This window comes from Dreissena polymorpha, chromosome 12 (genome assembly GCF_020536995.1).
Source record: "Dreissena polymorpha isolate Duluth1 chromosome 12, UMN_Dpol_1.0, whole genome shotgun sequence".
Lineage (NCBI taxonomy): Eukaryota > Metazoa > Mollusca > Bivalvia > Myida > Dreissenidae > Dreissena > Dreissena polymorpha.
The window spans coordinates 56,025,291-56,044,022 of record NC_068366.1 but is presented as its reverse complement, the minus strand read 5'-3'; the positions used below and the strand labels follow the sequence as shown (position 1 = coordinate 56,044,022).

General features: G+C 38.2%; 1 protein-coding gene across 7 annotated transcripts in view; it reads right to left on the bottom strand.

The window, feature by feature from the left end:
- Positions 1-275: 275 nt before the first annotated feature.
- The window catches only part of LOC127853191 (testis-expressed protein 11-like), a 199,511-nt gene continuing 181,054 nt past the window's right edge, over positions 276-18,732 (bottom strand). For 6 of the 7 annotated variants that reach the window (XM_052387464.1, XM_052387463.1, XM_052387462.1 and 3 more), the window contains 10 exons: positions 18,274-18,360; positions 17,886-17,956; positions 16,528-16,644; positions 14,983-15,070; positions 11,097-11,255; positions 9,583-9,691; positions 2,520-2,643; positions 1,806-1,876; positions 1,436-1,529; positions 276-751 (listed from right to left, as the gene is read on the bottom strand). In XM_052387464.1, coding sequence (XP_052243424.1) covers positions 677-751; positions 1,436-1,529; positions 1,806-1,876; positions 2,520-2,643; positions 9,583-9,691; positions 11,097-11,255; positions 14,983-15,070; positions 16,528-16,644; positions 17,886-17,956; positions 18,274-18,360 — 995 coding nt within the window. In that variant the 3' untranslated portion in view covers positions 276-676. The remainder of the gene's footprint in view (positions 752-1,435; positions 1,530-1,805; positions 1,877-2,519; positions 2,644-9,582; positions 9,692-11,096; positions 11,256-14,982; positions 15,071-16,527; positions 16,645-17,885; positions 17,957-18,273; positions 18,361-18,732) is intronic. The other variant, XM_052387466.1, reaches the window with a different exon arrangement.

Below are 18,732 nucleotides of genomic sequence, written 5' to 3'. Positions count from 1 at the left end.
GAACAAAATGAACTTACGTGCATAATCTCCACATTGCCATCTATCCATATTTTAAGATTCATGAAAAAATATGAAGAACTTTTAAAGTTATCGCAGGATCCAAAAAAGTGTGACGGACAAACTGACAGACAGAGCGCAAACCATAAGTCCCCTCCGGTTTCACCGGTAGGGGACAAAAAGAGGAATTAATCCTTCCTAAACACATTCAGCTTCTTCAGTTCAGAACGTCTTCAGTGGTAAATAATTTTCCATGAAGCATGATCAAGTGACCAAGACACATTTAACAATTTATTATACACTAATCCAAACAAGTAAACAATTGAACAGTCAATTTACTTTATTCATAATTATACAATTAAAACTATTACTTAAACCTTTTACTACTTTTTTTATAAGACTACAATTTATCCTTTTTGTTACAATACTCTAAAATAATTGCTAATGTAACACTTTCAAAATCATTTTCAACAATAAGCAATAAATTAACTGATATGGACCAAAATCAAGCAGTCGCTTTCTGTCACTGTATAGGCATTTCCAGCGGTAGATATATTACAGAAAATAATGGTAATAAAAGAAATATACAAATTAATTTTAAAGCTGAATAAGTAGGTTTAACAAATTCTTTATAACTCGTTACCACACATTGAAACAAAGTAACAGTGCGATTGAAACCCTACGCCATTATGGCAGCACCAGGGGTTTCCGCAGGTGAGACTTTAGCCAGGATGTCTGCATACACATTGCTCATCTGAAGTGAAGGTAAAGAGATCCGGTGATAAGTCTAGCTCTTAAAAATGGGACTAAAGCTATGATCAAGAGATAATTAATTTAATATTGAGTCCACTTACCATGATCTTAATCTGTATGTCAATAATAAAAACTACACATTTAACATCATCACAAACACTTGTACTCTTTAAATGACATAATTTACATGGCAATACTGCCATGAACAGAGTGAAGGGACATCACAATCACTTGAATGCCACTCTGCACCAAGATATCGGTAGTGTAATCTAAGAACTATTAACTTAAAACATTTTGTTCATAAATGGGGACAGTAATAATTAATGGGTAATGAAATAAACAAATAAAGCATCAACACATTGTGCCACTCAATATTCATCCATACCTATTAACGAACTAGCTCGCTATGCTCGTCAAATAAATACGGCGCTAGAGATGCCAATGTAAGTAATTAAGTACTGAAAATTCAAAAACATATTATATGGACTTAAGCAATTATGCATCATCAAAAAATGTATGGTATCGTTAATGTGTACTACGATGTTTATTGAAACGGTCCCCAGTCTAGATGGAAAGTGTCGTCCCTGACTGTACAGACTAATCTAGAACGACACTTCACACACATGCATTAAGCCCCATGCTCCTACAGTTGTAAGTTTTTTAAAATGTGGCAAGATGAGCCTACATGATCCTGGTAGTTGTCTTTGAAGGTATCCAGGTACTTCAACATCCTCATACTCAATCCACACCACTTCTCCGCGTCCGAGTATCGACTGTGGCTGCAGACAAAGCACAATCTAACAAACTATAAAAAAATAGCAAACTATAACAAACTATAAAAAATAGCAACCATTATGGTAGCAACAATAAATCTGCTATTTAACACAATGATCAAAAACAGAGGATAAATGAATAGGCTTATGTAATAAAAATAAATGCTCACAATTTTTTTGGGGAATGCCATCATGAATTTATAACACATTATTGCAGCAACATAGGTAAAATGGATCCTATTTCAGTCCTTAAATGTTATCTTTATCAATGTTATAACCAACCTGTAGAAATTGATTCCACAGTTCCATGCTTTTGTCATCAACCAGACTATTTCCATCTCAGGATAAACCCCCTAAAAAGTTGATAAAAGTAAAACATTAAAAATGAAATGATAGTTATTTTAGATTTAAGTTTCACAATTAATTTAAAACATATAAGACACTCAGATAAATATGGATGTCAAATCTTATTTGTTGTCACACTTCACATTTATTCACTTGGTGGGTATTGAACTCTATACATACCGGTAGATAATTCAGATTTACTCCAGACGCATCATATATTAGCTATCATCCTTACGTAAAAATATACAATATAAGATACCATAACAATATTATTGTACCAATATTAATGTTGTTCTTTTTGTAAGTAAATTTTTGAACATATTAATGGAATTGCAGCTTACACCTCTACTTAAAAGTTAATCTGTTCTTCCTTAAACTCAAAATTGTGTTTATTTTTAACAAGGGCTGTTTAAAAGTCACCAGGTACATTGTACATTAAACCTATACTTTCCTTTACCATGATTGCATCAAAAGCCTACAAGACATCATTCTCAAAGTTTCCTTGGTAGGACCAGTACTCGGTGTGCAACACACATTGTTAATGGGAATATAAGCCCAAACCTGCTGTTCTCTATCCAGACACAAAATCTATAACTCCACTATGCAACCATACACTTACGCACCATAAACCTCAATGTTAAAACCGTGTACCTTGTCTGCCTTGTTCACAAGGTCCAGCACCTCTCCATAGTAGTTCCAGGCCTCCTCCTTGCCTGCCAGATCCTGATTGCCTCCCCCACTGAGACACAGCTGTATCAGGCTGTGAAACAGCTTACTGTGCAGAGGAGAAGGGATGCACTGAAAGTCTATATTAGTCTCCAACCCAACATTACATTAAAGGCTATTGAATAGCTTACAGTTGGGAGCTGAAGAGAAAAACTGAAAGTTTGTGTGTGACAGATAATGGGCAGTATATGAGCAGAAGAGAAATTAAAACAAATTTTTTAAATAAAATTCATTTTAATTATTAAATACTTACCTGTTATCGTATGCTTATACTTTCCAAGGGGAAATAACTCATCCGGAATTTTAACTGGGAATCCGCCACCTCAATACCGCAATACAGGCCAGGTTAAACATAGTGCAATGCAACCTAGCCAAAAATCGGTAACCAACCCTCAATATTCTTTCAATATATATACAAAAATATTAATCGAATAGCGGGGTGGGAGGTGGGACTTACCGATAACAGGTAAGTATTTAATAATTAAAATGAATTTTATTTAAAAAATTTGTTTTAATGTCATAAATACTGACCTGTTATCGTATGCTGATTTTGCAGCTGCGGTGGGAAGGTTCGTATATATTTTCCCAACACAGTAGAACCCATAAACAGGGTTATCAGCTAATGATATCAAGTAATCTTCGTTAAAACGGTATTAATTATGACTTCTCGGACAGAGTAATATGTCTATGTCGTAAAGAAGACACTACCGTTAGTGAAACCACAACAAGCCCACACGTATACAAATTGTATTGTTGGCACTTCAGAAAACGAAGATAAAAAGATGACAAGGTGGTCGGATTCCTCCAGTAAACAGCTTAGAGCACGTCAAAAAGTGGGGTGTGATTAATATATGCCCACAAAACAGACAGAGCTCTTAATTCATGCGGTCAGATCCTAAAAAGGAATGAATCCTTAGATAGGATAAGATTAACTTTCCTTAGTCGAGGTCTAACCCCGAGAAATAGAAGCCGCAGACACATCTCCCCCCCCCTTTTTTGGGGAAATGAAGAGTGTCTTTGAGAACCTCGAATGGACTTCTGACTTACACTGCTGAGATAGAACTTCAAAGCCCTGATTGCCCAAAGAAGTTTATCCTCATCTTCATGACTACCAGTTTAAGAAAACTTGGAAACTTGAAGGTAGAAGCCATATAGAGGACTTGATATTAAGCAAGGAATCCTGGCTGACACAACAAAGTGAAAACGACAATAGATCCAACTGGAATTGGTCGTATTCAACAGAAAAAGCATGAATTTCACTTCTCCGTATGGTAAAAGCCATAATAAGAAGGAAAACCGTCTTAAAATTATATTGGAACTGTTAATAAGCCTGATGAAAAAGGTTCATAGGGAGCTCATTAAGCATCCCAACATGTTACACAAGTCAAAACCGCTTAAGAAGGTAAAGGAACGAAAAACATAGTGTTGACGTTCCATAGTTTGGATCAGTTCCAAAATAGGTAAGACAGCACAGAGTTGCGATGACTTACACAAAACAAGGTATACGAAAGCATAATCTCTATCCTTTGATGAAGAAAAGAACAAATTTCTTATCATCAAGAAAAAGATGAGAAAAACCTCTATGTATCTAGCAGAGTGATTAAGGTAATAACTATGCTCTCAATTACCCAGTAAAAAATGAATTTCCATAGAACCTTTATACAGTTCTGATGGAATTATCCTTGCACAAGTAACAAGGATTGAAACTCTAACAGAAAAACGTTCTTCTGTAGAGATAACTAAAAGTTATTAATGGCCAGACATGAAGTGGCACATGTTTGGATCAGTAAAAATATGTCTCAGTGAGATATGATATTTGACCTGTGAAGAAGTTTCCTGAAAATAATTGTACAGGAGACTTAAAAGGTCGTAGAACCATAATCCCATGGTTCATTAAGTATATTTCATGAAATTATGGCAAAAACTCAGTTATTGCAAAAACTCACCAAGAAGGCAAGATATTCCAGTTTATGTCAATGGACGAATGTATAACAATCGCACACCCTGCTGGATCGATTTCTGTGAACTGCATTGTTGACGTTGTTCAGCATACCGGTATACACTGCGATATACGATCGCATAACGCTAATAACTAGCGTTTGATGATAAACAACATTCTTTGATATACTATGTACACCATGCAACTCGTCTGCAACTTCACTGCCGCGCATGCGCAATTACATTATTGAACCCAACGGAAAAATAATTCGAAAGAAAGAACTGCAGGACAAAAGGTCCAACAGGGCGTTGAGACGAACTGGTATGAGAAAGACGATAGAGAAAATTTGTTGTTCTTGCAAAGAACGAATAAGTTCCTGATTTCCAGTTACAAGGAGTGATAATATGATCACCTCCGTGTCTGTAAGTAAACCACGACCGATGTGTGATAGTTGAAACCATCACAAAGGAATCGTGAAAATGTGTTGTAAATGAAAAACAGCTAAAAAGAATTTTCGCTTTTCAAGATGTAGATGTGCAGGTGATATTCGTTAGGATACCACATAATTGAGAAAATCAAGATACGTTGTTCTATGTGATCGTCCATAACCTTATCTGCTCACATCTGTATAAGATGTAAGGAACTGTATAAGATGTAAGGAAGGTTGTGGTAGAATAAACTATATTCTTGCCAAGATAATCTTCTAGTCTAGACACCACTGAATAGTGGTAAATAATGACAAAAAGATGGAAATCTGTGTCATTAAATAATCCCGAGATTAATACAATTATCTTAAAAATAAAGCTGAAACGGACGTAAGAAAAGACGTCTCAGCAGAAGGACCGGTGACCGGACCGGTAAATACCGACCGGTGACCGGAACCATTTGTCAAGGATGGGTGGGCAAAGAAACCACGGCAAGCCGAACTTTCCCACTCCAAACACACTTGAAAATTGGTAGAATAGGACAGTGTTTAACACTTATAAGTTTATGACCTATCTACAGAATATAGCCTCTTCTTGAACCAATAACAGGCGCCTTTAAAATCCTGGATAATATAGGTCGCGAAGTCATCGATTTGCGAAGTACGGAAATATGATTGATAGTGGTACCTCCGGAATCGGAGGTGTGATGGCAGAAAAAGGTGAAAACCCTAGGGGTAACCTTAAGCGGGTCCACGCTTGCCGGTAGAATGCATGGAAGTCTTAAATTCTGACTTGATTAATCCATTTACTTCAAGACTTCTAACCTGGACGAATTCCGAAAGGAATACGACCAGTTATAGGAAGACGGCCTGTTATGGCCAGAAGTGTAATAGAAGAATAACTTTAAGATGAGGTCCCTCCAGATCCTAGGATCTAAGATCTGAGTTCAATAGGTCCTAAACCATCTACAAGACTGTAGCCGCTATGCGGTCAATCTGATAGGCAATCCTATGTATCAGAACTCTTGTTGATTCCAGTAGAAATTGTCAGCCGCCGAACTGTTCCGTTCGTGCCAGAACCCGGGATTGAACCGATGCCGTTAGATGATTGTTGCGTAAACAACTTCAGTCTAACGCTCTCCCAACTGAGCTATTCCGGCTGACCTTGAAAATATGCACTGCCGTAGGAGCAATAGAAAAGCAGAAGTCGATACAAATGTCGTCTTGCTAATCCTGCTAGCGTCATTAATGTGTCCCAACTGTTCCGTGACACTGACTGCAAAGTCTGTAGCCGACAGGTAAAGGCGGTTAAAACAATTCATCCTTCGGGTCTCGAACATAAATTAATAGAGGTCAAATAGTAATGTTCGACCTCAATGCTAGTCTCCGAGCCCACTTCAGCCGATCTATCTGCAAGACCAGTAGTCTGCATGTAGCCGGTTGAGATAGAAGTACAAATAACAGATATAGCATGATTTGGTAACCGTCGCCAGTAGAACATCAGTATTGAAAAACACAAAAAGTCATGTAGACTGTTGAATCCATAAAATATAGTATTCAATACAATCATAGCCAGGGGTATACAACTATGTAATGTAGACGATACCCGTGATACTAAAAATTGACCGATGAAAACACAGTGGAATACCGGTAATTGGTAAGTGGTGACCGAACCGGACCGGTCAATGACCGGTAACTGTAGCCCGGTGAACGGACCAGTCATAATATGACCGGTGACGTTACCAGTTAAAGACCGAAAAATGGTGGAATCCATATGGTCTGTTATCAATGTCAAGCACTGCTCGGAAAAGAAGATCATGCCAAAAAAATCCAATCCGATGGCGATGAGACATCACTTATTCTGACCGGTGATCAGTGATCGGTGATATGACCGATGAATGGTGACCGATGTCCGGTGATCGGGACCGGTATAATATAACTGCGTCAGAATGGAAATATCTGGTGCAGAAGAATGACCATCCACGAAGTCATCTGATAATGTTAACCGGAAAACAACGGTAGATTATCAGTATTAATAGGCATAAGTGTCCTTGTAGTCGTAGTGGAGAAAAGAACAGCTTATCCCGAAGCCTGAATGTTAAACGAACTAGTGTTCGTATACAACTACGGCTCGGTGACTGCAACATGTGTGATGCCATAAGAAGAACCATCACACGTGGAATGGAGACATGATATTCCTAAAGGAATAAAATGGAGAACGTCGATATGACCAGTAGGTTCATTAACGCCTACGTGAGAAGTGGCGACATCCATATAACGTCGATGCCGAAATATTGTTCGGCTACGCTGGAAATATTGTCTTCTACAATATTGTCTCCGTGAGCATTGACATGATCGCTTACGAGCGTATCAACGCCGAGAACTGCTCAGTGAAGGAGAGGTATGTTCGATAAATATCCAGTGGTGCTCAATGCAGTCCGCTGATGTCTACGTGAAGGTTGACGACGTCCTCGTTTCCTGCGATGTCGAGATCTGGATCGGCCGAGATGTGGATCGGCTGCGATGAGACCGAGATCTTCTAGAATAACGTCTCCGTGAGTGACGACGTGATCGCTTACGAGAGCCGCGACGATGAGAACTGCTCGACGAAGAAGAGCGTGTCCGATGTCTAATCCTTGATGAAGACGATGTATTCAACGAAGAATAGGAGAATAATTCAATGAAGAAGACCGAGTTCTTCTTCTTGACTGGTGTTATCGGTGGCAGGCCTAACTGATGACTGTTGACCGGTGACCGGAGCGGTGATCAATGACCGGACCGGTGACCGGACCGGACCGTTGACATGACCGAACCGGTGACATGACCGGACCGGTGACATGACCGGTGACCGGACCGGACCGGTGACATGACCGGTGACCGGACCGGTGACATGACCGGTGACCGGACCGGACCGGTGATCAATGACCGGACCGGACCGGTGACCGGACCGGTGACATGACCGGTGACCGGACCGGTGACATGACCGGTGACCGGACCGGACCGGTGACCGGACCGGACCGGTGATCAATGACCGGACCGGTGACCGGACCGGTGACATGACCGGTGACCGGACCGGTGACATGACCGGTGACCGGACCGGTGACATGACCGGTGACCGGACCGGTGATCAATGACCGGACCGGACCGGTGACATGACCGGTGACCGGACCGGCCGGTCAGACGTCGATCAATGGTCCGTGATCAACGTCCCCGGTGACGTACCGGTCATATCATGACCAGTGTTGTCACCGGATAATGACCGTATGGCGGATGCCAAATGGTCCGGCATTGGTCGATGTCCTTGACCAATGCCATCGGGCAAAGACCGGCTGACGGGTGTCGCCATATGGTCTGATGTTGACCGACTGTCTAAGAGACTTAGCATAGTACGGTCGCGATCGTGCCCGATACCCGGTGACTGATACTGCAACTATCATCCATGATCTGCGAAGTCACCGGGTATTTATCCACTCTTGTTTCTGCGACCATCATGTAGTCGAATATATGAAAAACAAGAGCAAAGCATATTCAACCATAAACTGGTCACAGACCAGATTATCATACGGCACATAAAATCATTATTTGACCATAATGAAAATTATAATAATACTGCCGTAGATCATAAATTAAACAAAAGTTTAATTCAAAACAGATGAAAAATAAAATGACGATCAATTAGATTGTCATAAGGAACGTTAAAATCATTATTGCACACAATGGCAAATGATAAACAATCTGTCAATAGAAGAACACGCTTTGCACGATCTCGTAACACATTAGAAGAACATGCTTTGCACGTTCTAGCAATGTATTAGAAGAGCACGTTTTGCACGTGGTCGTTCGCGCCTGAAAACACCCAGCATGGTAGAAATAAACCATTGTTCGATAAAAACAAGCATGGCTTACCTTTTACAAATGAAACAAAATCCATTAAATCCACACAAATTAATCCGAATGAGAAATAAAAAGATAAATAACACAATTTATCTATTCAAAACCCAATCAACCAAGTGAAAAACAATATTTTAATTCAGAGCCGTAAAAGACACGTATACACCTGGTTGATCCGGAAAGAATATTGAGGGTTGGTTACCGATTTTTGGCTAGGTTGCATTGCACTATGTTTAACCTGGCCTGTATTGCGGTATTGAGGTGGCGGATTCCCAGTTAAAATTCCGGATGAGTTATTTCCCCTTGGAAAGTATAAGCATACGATAACAGGTCAGTATTTATGACATTAAAATAGACTAGGCAATAAGAATAATGCCATACTGGTGGAATGGAGTTTTGTGATATTGTTGGTCTCCATGAGGATGAATTTAACAGCAGAAAGATTGGTCACATAAAACAACTAGGTATTACAGACAGCTATAATAAGGCTCCTCAAGTTATCATGTGATGCATACCAACTGACCAGTTGAAAAAACAATAGATAGGAGTAACTTTTCTGTTTGTGAGAGCAAGGATTTCTAGTAGATTTATTACGTTATTATTCATCACTGGCATATAAATGTAAAGCAACAATTAGCATGTAGCAAATTATCAATTTATTTTATTTGCTAACTGCCAAAAGCTTCATTGCTAGTTCATAAGGCACATGGAGTGTACATTTTAGCCCCCACTACCTGCACTTGTTTATGTCAGGTGTGGTAGCCTGGAGATGCTTCCTGATGGCGACTCTTAACACTCGCACAGCCACACTTCTGTTGTGGGTTGGGGGCTCCAGGGCAATTGCTGTAGGTAACAAATAAATAATACTGGTTAGTTTTTTTATCCAGCAATCTTAAAGTAATCTCAATAAAACAGTCACCATGGTCAAGATTAACAGCACAAGTGCGTCTTTGTCTGTATGGACTGTAACTTTGTCATGTATCATGCTTTAAATTAATTGATCACTTATGTCCACCATCAAAAATGATGTGTCTTGTGTTACACCAGTCTTCTAACCTTAAAGGTCAAGGTCACTCTTAGAGGTCAACTGTCAAATTTATCCCTCAATTTTCTTGACCACAACTTCATCATTTATGATGCAATTTTAAAATTACGTACAAAAAATCACCGCCATGATGAGACAACTTGTCCTATTTTTATACCCTTCTCCCTACTTAAAACAAAAAGGTCAAAGTTAGAGTCAAATTTGGTCATAAAACAGCTTGTTTGTCAATTTTACAATAACTTATTACAAATGTCCCCTATGAGAAGACATCTTGTTGAATGTAACACCCTTCTCTGTCAAGGTCACATCAAGAGGTTAAAGTCAAAATTGACCATAAAGCAGCTTGCCTGGACCGTATTTTCATCACTCATCATCCAATTTAAAAATAATGTAGAACAAATGTTCACCATGTGGAGGCAGAATGTCTCATGTAACAACTGTCTCCTTGCCTCAAAGGTTAAGGCCACACTTAAAGGTTAAAATTACCCATGAAGCATGTTGTCCAGACATAAACTATTCATTTATTGAAATATTTAAAATAATTTAACACTGGTTATCACCATGTGAAAAGGGCACCTTTCAAGCTCCAACTTCAAGGTCAGACTAAAAGATCAACATTCAAATTTTAGCATCAGTCAGCTTGTCAAGACAGCAACTTCACTATTCATCATGCACTTTTAAAATAACTGCCACAAATGTTCACTATGTGCAAAAAGCTTTCACCTGTTAAACCTCTCTCCCAGCTCAAAGGTCAAGGTCACACATAAAGGTCAAATGTGATATTATAGCATAATTTAGTTTGTCTTGCCTTTACTTCATCATACAATTTATGAAATTATTTACCATTAATGCTTTAAAACTAAGTCCTGTGCTTCTTTGGCAAAGGTCAAAGTAACACTAAATGTATAAGTTCAAACATGTGCATGGCACAGCTTGTAGAATAATTACCAGCATTTTATAAAAAACAACAACTAAACAACCTTGACAGTTTCATGTTTTTCAATAAGAAAGATATCAGTTGATGATGAGATTATTATTTCATAAAAAGTTGTAAATGTATAATCAAACAAAATACATTAATTACCCTTACACATTCAAAAGCTCAAGAATTCTGTTTCATTTTAGCACTGCAGAATATCTAATTCGATTAACTGTTATATGAAGTGCACAATAGTATAAAGTTTCATCTTCAACTATCCTTACCAGCGAGGGTTTCAAATGTTTTCATGTCTGATCCAGATACAGTGAGAGCCTTTTCTAAGACAGCTTCGACGCCCGAATCTTTCAGGTGGACTCGAGCCTCAAACTCATACAGCAACAGAAGAATGTCTGTCTCCTTCTTCTTGGACTCTATAGAGAATACTAAGATACATTTAAACACAAAGTCTTGTCCCACAAACTGATTACATATAACAAAACCTCATTAAACTTACATACATGTATTTTCAAGACGGTTTTCTTTAAATCTTAAGCATTATTTTATTACAGCAGCTGATTCATTTCCATTAAATGAACACAAAGTTAGGAAGCGTAACTTTGAAAAACTAAAATAACAATATGCTAGTCTTTTTTTTAAAATTTGACTTGTTTGCTGAAGTGGCAAAAATGCTGTTTCAAACAAAATGCATTTGATGAATAAGAATGAAATAGTGTAAATGACATAGACCAAAAATATTCTTTAAATATGACTGAATACAAAACTTTTACATCAAGAAATGTGCTACTTATGCCCAAACAACACATGTTAAATTGGACGTAGACAAATTCAATAGATAATAAAGAGACATTCAGACAAAACTCATCAGTCCAAATTAGGTTCTGAATATATATTTTCTATTGGAAAAGCAAATATAGGCCATAGGGGCATAATAATTCTGACAAAACTTGTCACAGCCAAAATTCCTTTCTTTAAGATAATCTACACATTAAGGTCTTTTTATTGAGACAGTTTGAAGGAGATCTATACAATAGTCGAAGAGGAATGGGAAAAAACAACAGACAAGGGGCCAGATTCTTCCAAAACTCCCTTAATTTGTAACAGCCTAAATAACTTTTTTTACAAAAATCTAAATTTAAGGATCATTAAACTTTGCAAAGTTGGCCAAGATCCATGAAGTAGTTAAAGAGCAAGGCCATTGCTGAGGCTGACAAAAGCAAGGCTACTGCTGCGGCTGACAAGAGCAAGATCAATGCTGGTGAAGACATTTAACAGCTGAGGACAACAGGAGCAAGGCCGCTTATGGTGATGAGAACAACAGAAGCAAGACAACAGGTGAGGAAAACAGGCGCACCTATACTACTGATGACAACATGAGCATCTTCACTAGTTAGGACAACAGAACCATGTTCACTACTGAGGACAACAGGAGCACAGCCACTACTGAGAACAATAGGAGCACATCCACTACTGAGGACAACAGGAGCACAGCCACTACTGAGGACAACAGAAGCATGTTCACTACTGAGAACAACAAGAGCACATCCACTTCTGAGGAGGACAGGAGCACATCCACTACAGAGGACATCAAGAGCATGTCAACTACTGAGAACAACAGGAGCATGTCCACAACTGAGGACAACAGAAGCATGTCCACTACTGAGGACAACAGAAGCATGTCCACAACTGAGGACAACAGAAGCATGTCCACTACTGAGGACAACAAAAGCATGTCCACAACTGAGGACAACAGGAGCATGTCCACTACTGAGGACAACAGAAGCATGTCCACAACTGAGGACAACAGAAGCATGTTCACTACTGAGAACAACAGGAGCACATTCACTACTGAGGACAAAGGAGCACGTCCACTACTGAGGACAACAGGAGCACAGCCACTACTGAAGAAAACAAGCAAATTTGTTGAATTGATATACCCCGCCAATATGCATCTGGACACAAAAGTGTTATATTTGACACTCAAAAAATCATTTTTCCAAGATACAAAGGGCCATAACTCTGTTATTAACAGATAGTGTACAATGCCATTTGGCATGCATCATCCTCTTATCCATATATATACTCACACCAAGTTTCAAAGAAATCCACCAAATCACTTCCAAGATATGGCTCCGGACACACAAAAAAAGCATTTTTTCAAGATACAAAGGGCCATAACTCCCTTATTAACAGATGATGTACAATGCTATTTGGCGTGCATCATCCTTTTTTTAGAACAAAAGGAGCATGTTAACTACTAAGGACAACAGGAGCATGTGAACTACTGAGGACAACAGGAGCATGTGAACTACTGAGGACCATGTGAACTACTGAGGACAACAGGAGCATGTGAACTACTGAGGACAACAGGAGCATGTGAACTACTGAGGACAACAGGAGCATGTGAACTACTGAGGACAACAGGAGCATGTGATCGACTGAGGACAACAGGAGAATGTGAACTACTGAGGACAACAGGACCATGTGAACTACTGAGGACAACAGGACCATGTGAACTACTGAGGACAACAGGAGCATGTGATCGACTGAGGACAACAGGAGAATGTGAACTACTGAGGACAACAGGAGCATGTGAACTACTGAAGACAACAAAAGCAAGTCCACTACTTAGACAGCAGGAGCATGTTCACTAATGAGGGAAAGATGAGCATGTCCACTTCTGAGGGAAAGAGGAGCAAGTCCACTTCTGAGGGAAAGAGGAGCATATCCACTTCTGAGGGAAAGAGGAGCATGTCCACTTCTGAGGGAAAGAGGAGCATGTCCACTTCTGAGGGAAAGAGGAGCATGTCCACTTCTTAGGAAAAGAGGAGCATGTCCACTTCTGAGGAAAAGAGGAGCATGTCCACTTCTGAGGACAACAGAAGCATGTCTTAAGCTGAGGACAACACAATTCAATTTTAACAAGAGCTCTGCTCTTTGAGACAAATGCCCCCTAAACATGACCTTGACAACCATCACTCAATCCTTTCATGACATATCAAACAGACACCAATTTAACAGCTTATGTCACCGTGACCTTGACCTCTAAACTCATGACCCCAATTTCAATAGGGATCATCTACTGTCCAAGGCCAATGCAATCAAGCCAATTGGTCATTGTATTGATCAGCATAACAACACAGGCTTTGGGACTTAGAATGCCTTATGCCTCCATTGGTGTGGGGGCATACAATTGAATAGATTATTGTGTAGACCATTTTAAATAAACAAAGCACATCTTTAAATAAGGAAACATTTTTTCAAAATAAAACAAGAGCTGTGTTTGTGAAACACAATGCCCAACGTTACCTTGACCTTTGACCTAGTGACCTCAAACCATGTTCGATTGCAAATCTCAATGAGATGCATGCACATATTAAGTTTGAAGAACATAGACCCAAGAGTTTTCATTTTATGAGCAAGGTTCAAGTTTTGGGACAGACACACACATACGCAGGCAGGCAGGCAGGCAGGGAGGCAGGCAGGCAGGCAGGCAGGCAGGCAGGCAGGCAGGCAGGCAGGCAGACCAAAAACAGTATAACCCCGATCATTCAATCTGGGGGCAAAACAATTATTCTAATGTGTAATAAAGTGTAGACTATTCAGAGCACACATCTCTGGAGTCATTAATAGAAGATCAATGAATCAAATGAAAAACTATTGAAAACAAACAGGAAAGGAATTTGACTAAAGGTAAATGAACTGAAAAATTGCAATGATGACAATTAATAGCATTACAAGAGCATGTCAACCAAAGAAAAAGCCTGTTCTTATATGTGCAAATAGGAAATAAATATGACACAAGAATATACATATTGCATTGAAATCATCTTTTATCTGATGCTACTATACAGACTACTTTAGAGCCCAATATTCAGATATGATTTGAATGTGATTGACAAATTTCTATGAGCCGCACTCAAAAACAGAGCTTATTACAGTGTATTAAGCTCTGTTTTTGAGTGCAGCTCATATTAATTTGTATAACACATATAAAAAGTGTGGTCCCGGATTAGCCTGTGCAATCTACAAAGACTAATCAGGAACTATACTTTCAGCTTGTATAATATTTTTCTTTCTGATCTGGGACAACACTTTACCAACATGCATTAAGCACAATTTTCCTGAATCAATTCTCATATCTCACGTTACCTCCATTCCCTATAGAGTGATCATTAAGCTTGATGCTTAACTGACGACAGGAGGACACACACTGCAAGCAGTCTTCTAGAAATGTTCTCTGCAAGGGGTATGTTCTTGGTTATTTAAAACAACAGCTTTGTCACAAACTTCACTAGACCCCCTTATCATTTTGTCAGCTATGTTCATAGGCAAATAACTTGTGAATCGTTTTTGATGAAACAAGAGTCTTCACATCTACACTTCATGAAGAGGACATATCATAATTACTCTTAGTTTTCTAACACTCTTATTAGCAAAATTAATTATTTGTTGTGACTCTTAATTTTCAGACATATGTTTTTTTGTCCATAATTTATGTCTCTTTTTTTGTACAGTATATTTTACAGTGCTATTCTACAGACTTTGTTCCTGTCTTCACCTATCTTGTGATACTTCGAGCAAGTATTTTTTCAACAGGATTAAGGTATTACAATTTGGCAAATGCAGGGCAATGGCCCATAACATTCTTGCAATTAGGTAAATTACCATGTATACCAGTAGAAAACATTACGGATTCACCCAACAGCATTTGAAACAGTTTCATCCTGTTAAGGAAGCAGAATGTTTTATATTTTTACTTTTTGGTTCTATCATTTCAGGCAAGAGTTAGCAAACTGTGAAATTGTATTTATTTCAAAGCAGGAAAAAGAGCAAATCACAAAACAATTATTGTACATTGATTTATTGCTTTTATGTAATTATAATTTTCGGACACCTTAATTTTCGTCTCTCAATTTTTCGACACCTGTAATTTTTGAATATTTTTTCGTTTCTAAATTTTCAGACACAACTTTGTAAAATTAGTTTTAAGTGTCCAAAAACTTAAGTAATTACAGTATTTTCTTTTTTTGTTTGGCTGTAAAAATGTGGTTAACCCACAATCTTATCAAATATTATTGGTGTTTCCTCAGATCAACTCGTCCTGTGGGGGACAAATTTATGGTTGAAACAAGAGATGTTTGTTAGAAACACAATGCCCCCTACTGCGTCGCTTTGAATATATATATTTGACCTTTGACCTTGAAGGATGACCTTGACCTTTCACCACTCAAAATGTGCAGCTCCATGAGATACACATGCATGCCAAATATCAAGTTGCTATCTTAAATATTGCAAAACTTATTGCAAAACTTTAAACCAGGTTAAAGTTTGGTGACAGACACACAGATAGAATGACAGACAGACAGGCCAAAAACAATATACCCCCGATCTTTTGATCAGGGGGTATAAAAAGTTGCGAGTTAAAGTTTAAATAATTATTTGTATCATTATTATTTAACTATTTTCAATGCAGTTATTCATGCATTTAGGCTCCATAAATGTCCTTAATAGGATCCTTGTCTACAAAGTTTGTTTTTAAGTATTTGTGGGCAGTGGTTTTTTAGTGCAGCAGAGCAAGTACATTTGTATGAGATCTAGGCAAAAATGATCTCATTACTGGTCCTTACAGTATACCCTTGTTATTTGACTAAAATGCTGTTAAATATGTCACAACCCCCTGAAAAAATAGCCTACCCTGAGTTCATTGTCCCCAGAAGTTCTTGCCACCTGCAAACAGGCAGCGGCTGACATGAGCAGACAGGTCATCTGGCGTCCCTTGCTGTTCTCATCCTGTACACCCAGCGTTAGCAACTACACAAGAATAATAATTGAGGGTTCAATGCATGTGTGTAAAGTGATTGGCCACTGTAGTTGGCACAGGCTAATCAGGGACATCATTTTCCGCTTTAATGTCATTTTCTGTTTGCAGTATTTTCTGTTTAATTAAAAGTAAAGTCTCTTTTAGACAAAATCCAGTTAAGGCTGAAAGTGTTGCCTCTGATCAGCCTGTGCAAACTGCAAAGGCTAATCTGGGACAACACTTTAAGCACATTTATTATGCCCAGATTTCACAAAACAATTAATGCTCATATCAAAGAGTTACTAAGCTCTACTTTTCTCTTGGCTTAAATTGCTAACAATTCTGAGCTTTCTCCACACACAATACAATTCTAAGGAATGTACTATGGTAAGATTAAACAAGAAAACAAGGAATGGTCTATTTTTAATACATTTTAAGATTTTTTTTAGAGCCCTTCAATAAATCTAGATATGTATTGGTAGCTGACACTTTATAAAATATTATAATAGGGTTTTTAAAATGTATGCAAATTAAAAATGAATTTTAAAGGGTCGCTGTGGCATAGTGGATATAGTGTACCCCTAGCAACCGGGAGGTCATGGATTCGATCCCAACCGTGGGTGTGTTCTTTAGATCTCTCCCAAAGACACCAAGTATTGTTTCTAGTCCCAGGAGACGGTCTCGAGAGAGCTTCAAATAAGCCTTAGGCTTTTGATGCAATCGAGCTAAAATAAATAGGTTTGAACTAAAACTGAATTTATGTTAATGATGCCAGGAAAAGATGTTTTTTTAATTGATAATGTTTATTGTTGAAAAAATATGACGGGCCATAATTCTTCAACTTTTGATGCCATACAAAATCCTTACCTTGATGATAGCCTAAATTTTGAAAAATTGTTTGAAAGTTTGATTTTGCAAAGCGATCAAACAAATTAACCCATGAAATGTTTGATGGTATATCTGTAGTTGAAATCAATGACCAAGGGTTAAGTTCATGCTAAACTCAGTCACAGCCAGATTACCTATATGATGAAATACATGTACACATTAGGGTTATTAAACTGTTATTATTTGAGCAATATTTTTAAAGCGATGTATAGCAGTATGTTTACTACATCGATATACACATATCAACAGACAGCTGAACAGACTGCCAAGTGTAATGAGAAATGCTTTCACTTAAGTGACAATTAATAATGATAACATAAAAAATGATAACAATTTATAGGTTCATATATAAGAATTAACGAACCTTTGAACACATGGTGTATAGCTCCTTCATATGTTCTGGTTTGTCCTCGCACTGTAAAGCCAGGTTCCAGGCTGAAATGGTCAGTTCAGAGCAGCAGGTTAGAATGTACCTGGATTCAGAATATGTTTAGAAGAAACAAACATGGCTGTATACAAGACTGTAATGAACTTTCAATGTAACATTCAATCTGAACATCCAGTTGCAGATTTCTTCTCATGCCAAACACATGTGAAAGATGGCATTTGTGTCGGATAATTTAGGATATCTTAATGAGGAAAGTTTTCATGGTCAAATATGAATATGCATTTTTGGAGATATTCAAAGTTCATATATATTCAAAACTTTTCTTTAAATAAATAAAATTTTAACAACTAATCATGGTCATTACCAATCTTCATGAACCAGTCTGCCTCAGTCTGGAGAAGTTGCTCGTTGACTGGTTTCATGTCTCGCACGGCTGCAAGCTTCTCATAACCTGCAACAACTCAGTTATTTTTAGCATTCAAGAACCTTGCAAACATGAGCCTCCCTCTAGGAAAACAGAGTTTAGTTAGTTTAAACCCTGTTTTCTCAGAGCGTGGCTAAGATATTTTGGGTGCCTACCTAGCCAAGTGGTTGGTAGTTATTTCTTATCCTGGTTCTTTTTCCAGAGCCAGAGCATGTGAGTTTGATTAATAGCAGCTATATCTGACTTTTTTTCATTTGAGTACAACATTAAGAACAACAGCATAAATACAGATATATTTTAGTATAAAATACTCAGCCCAACATTGCAGATACGAATCAAAATTGGTGAGTCGTTAGTAAGTTATTTGTTATACGTTTACTTCTGTTTAGCTATAAATAA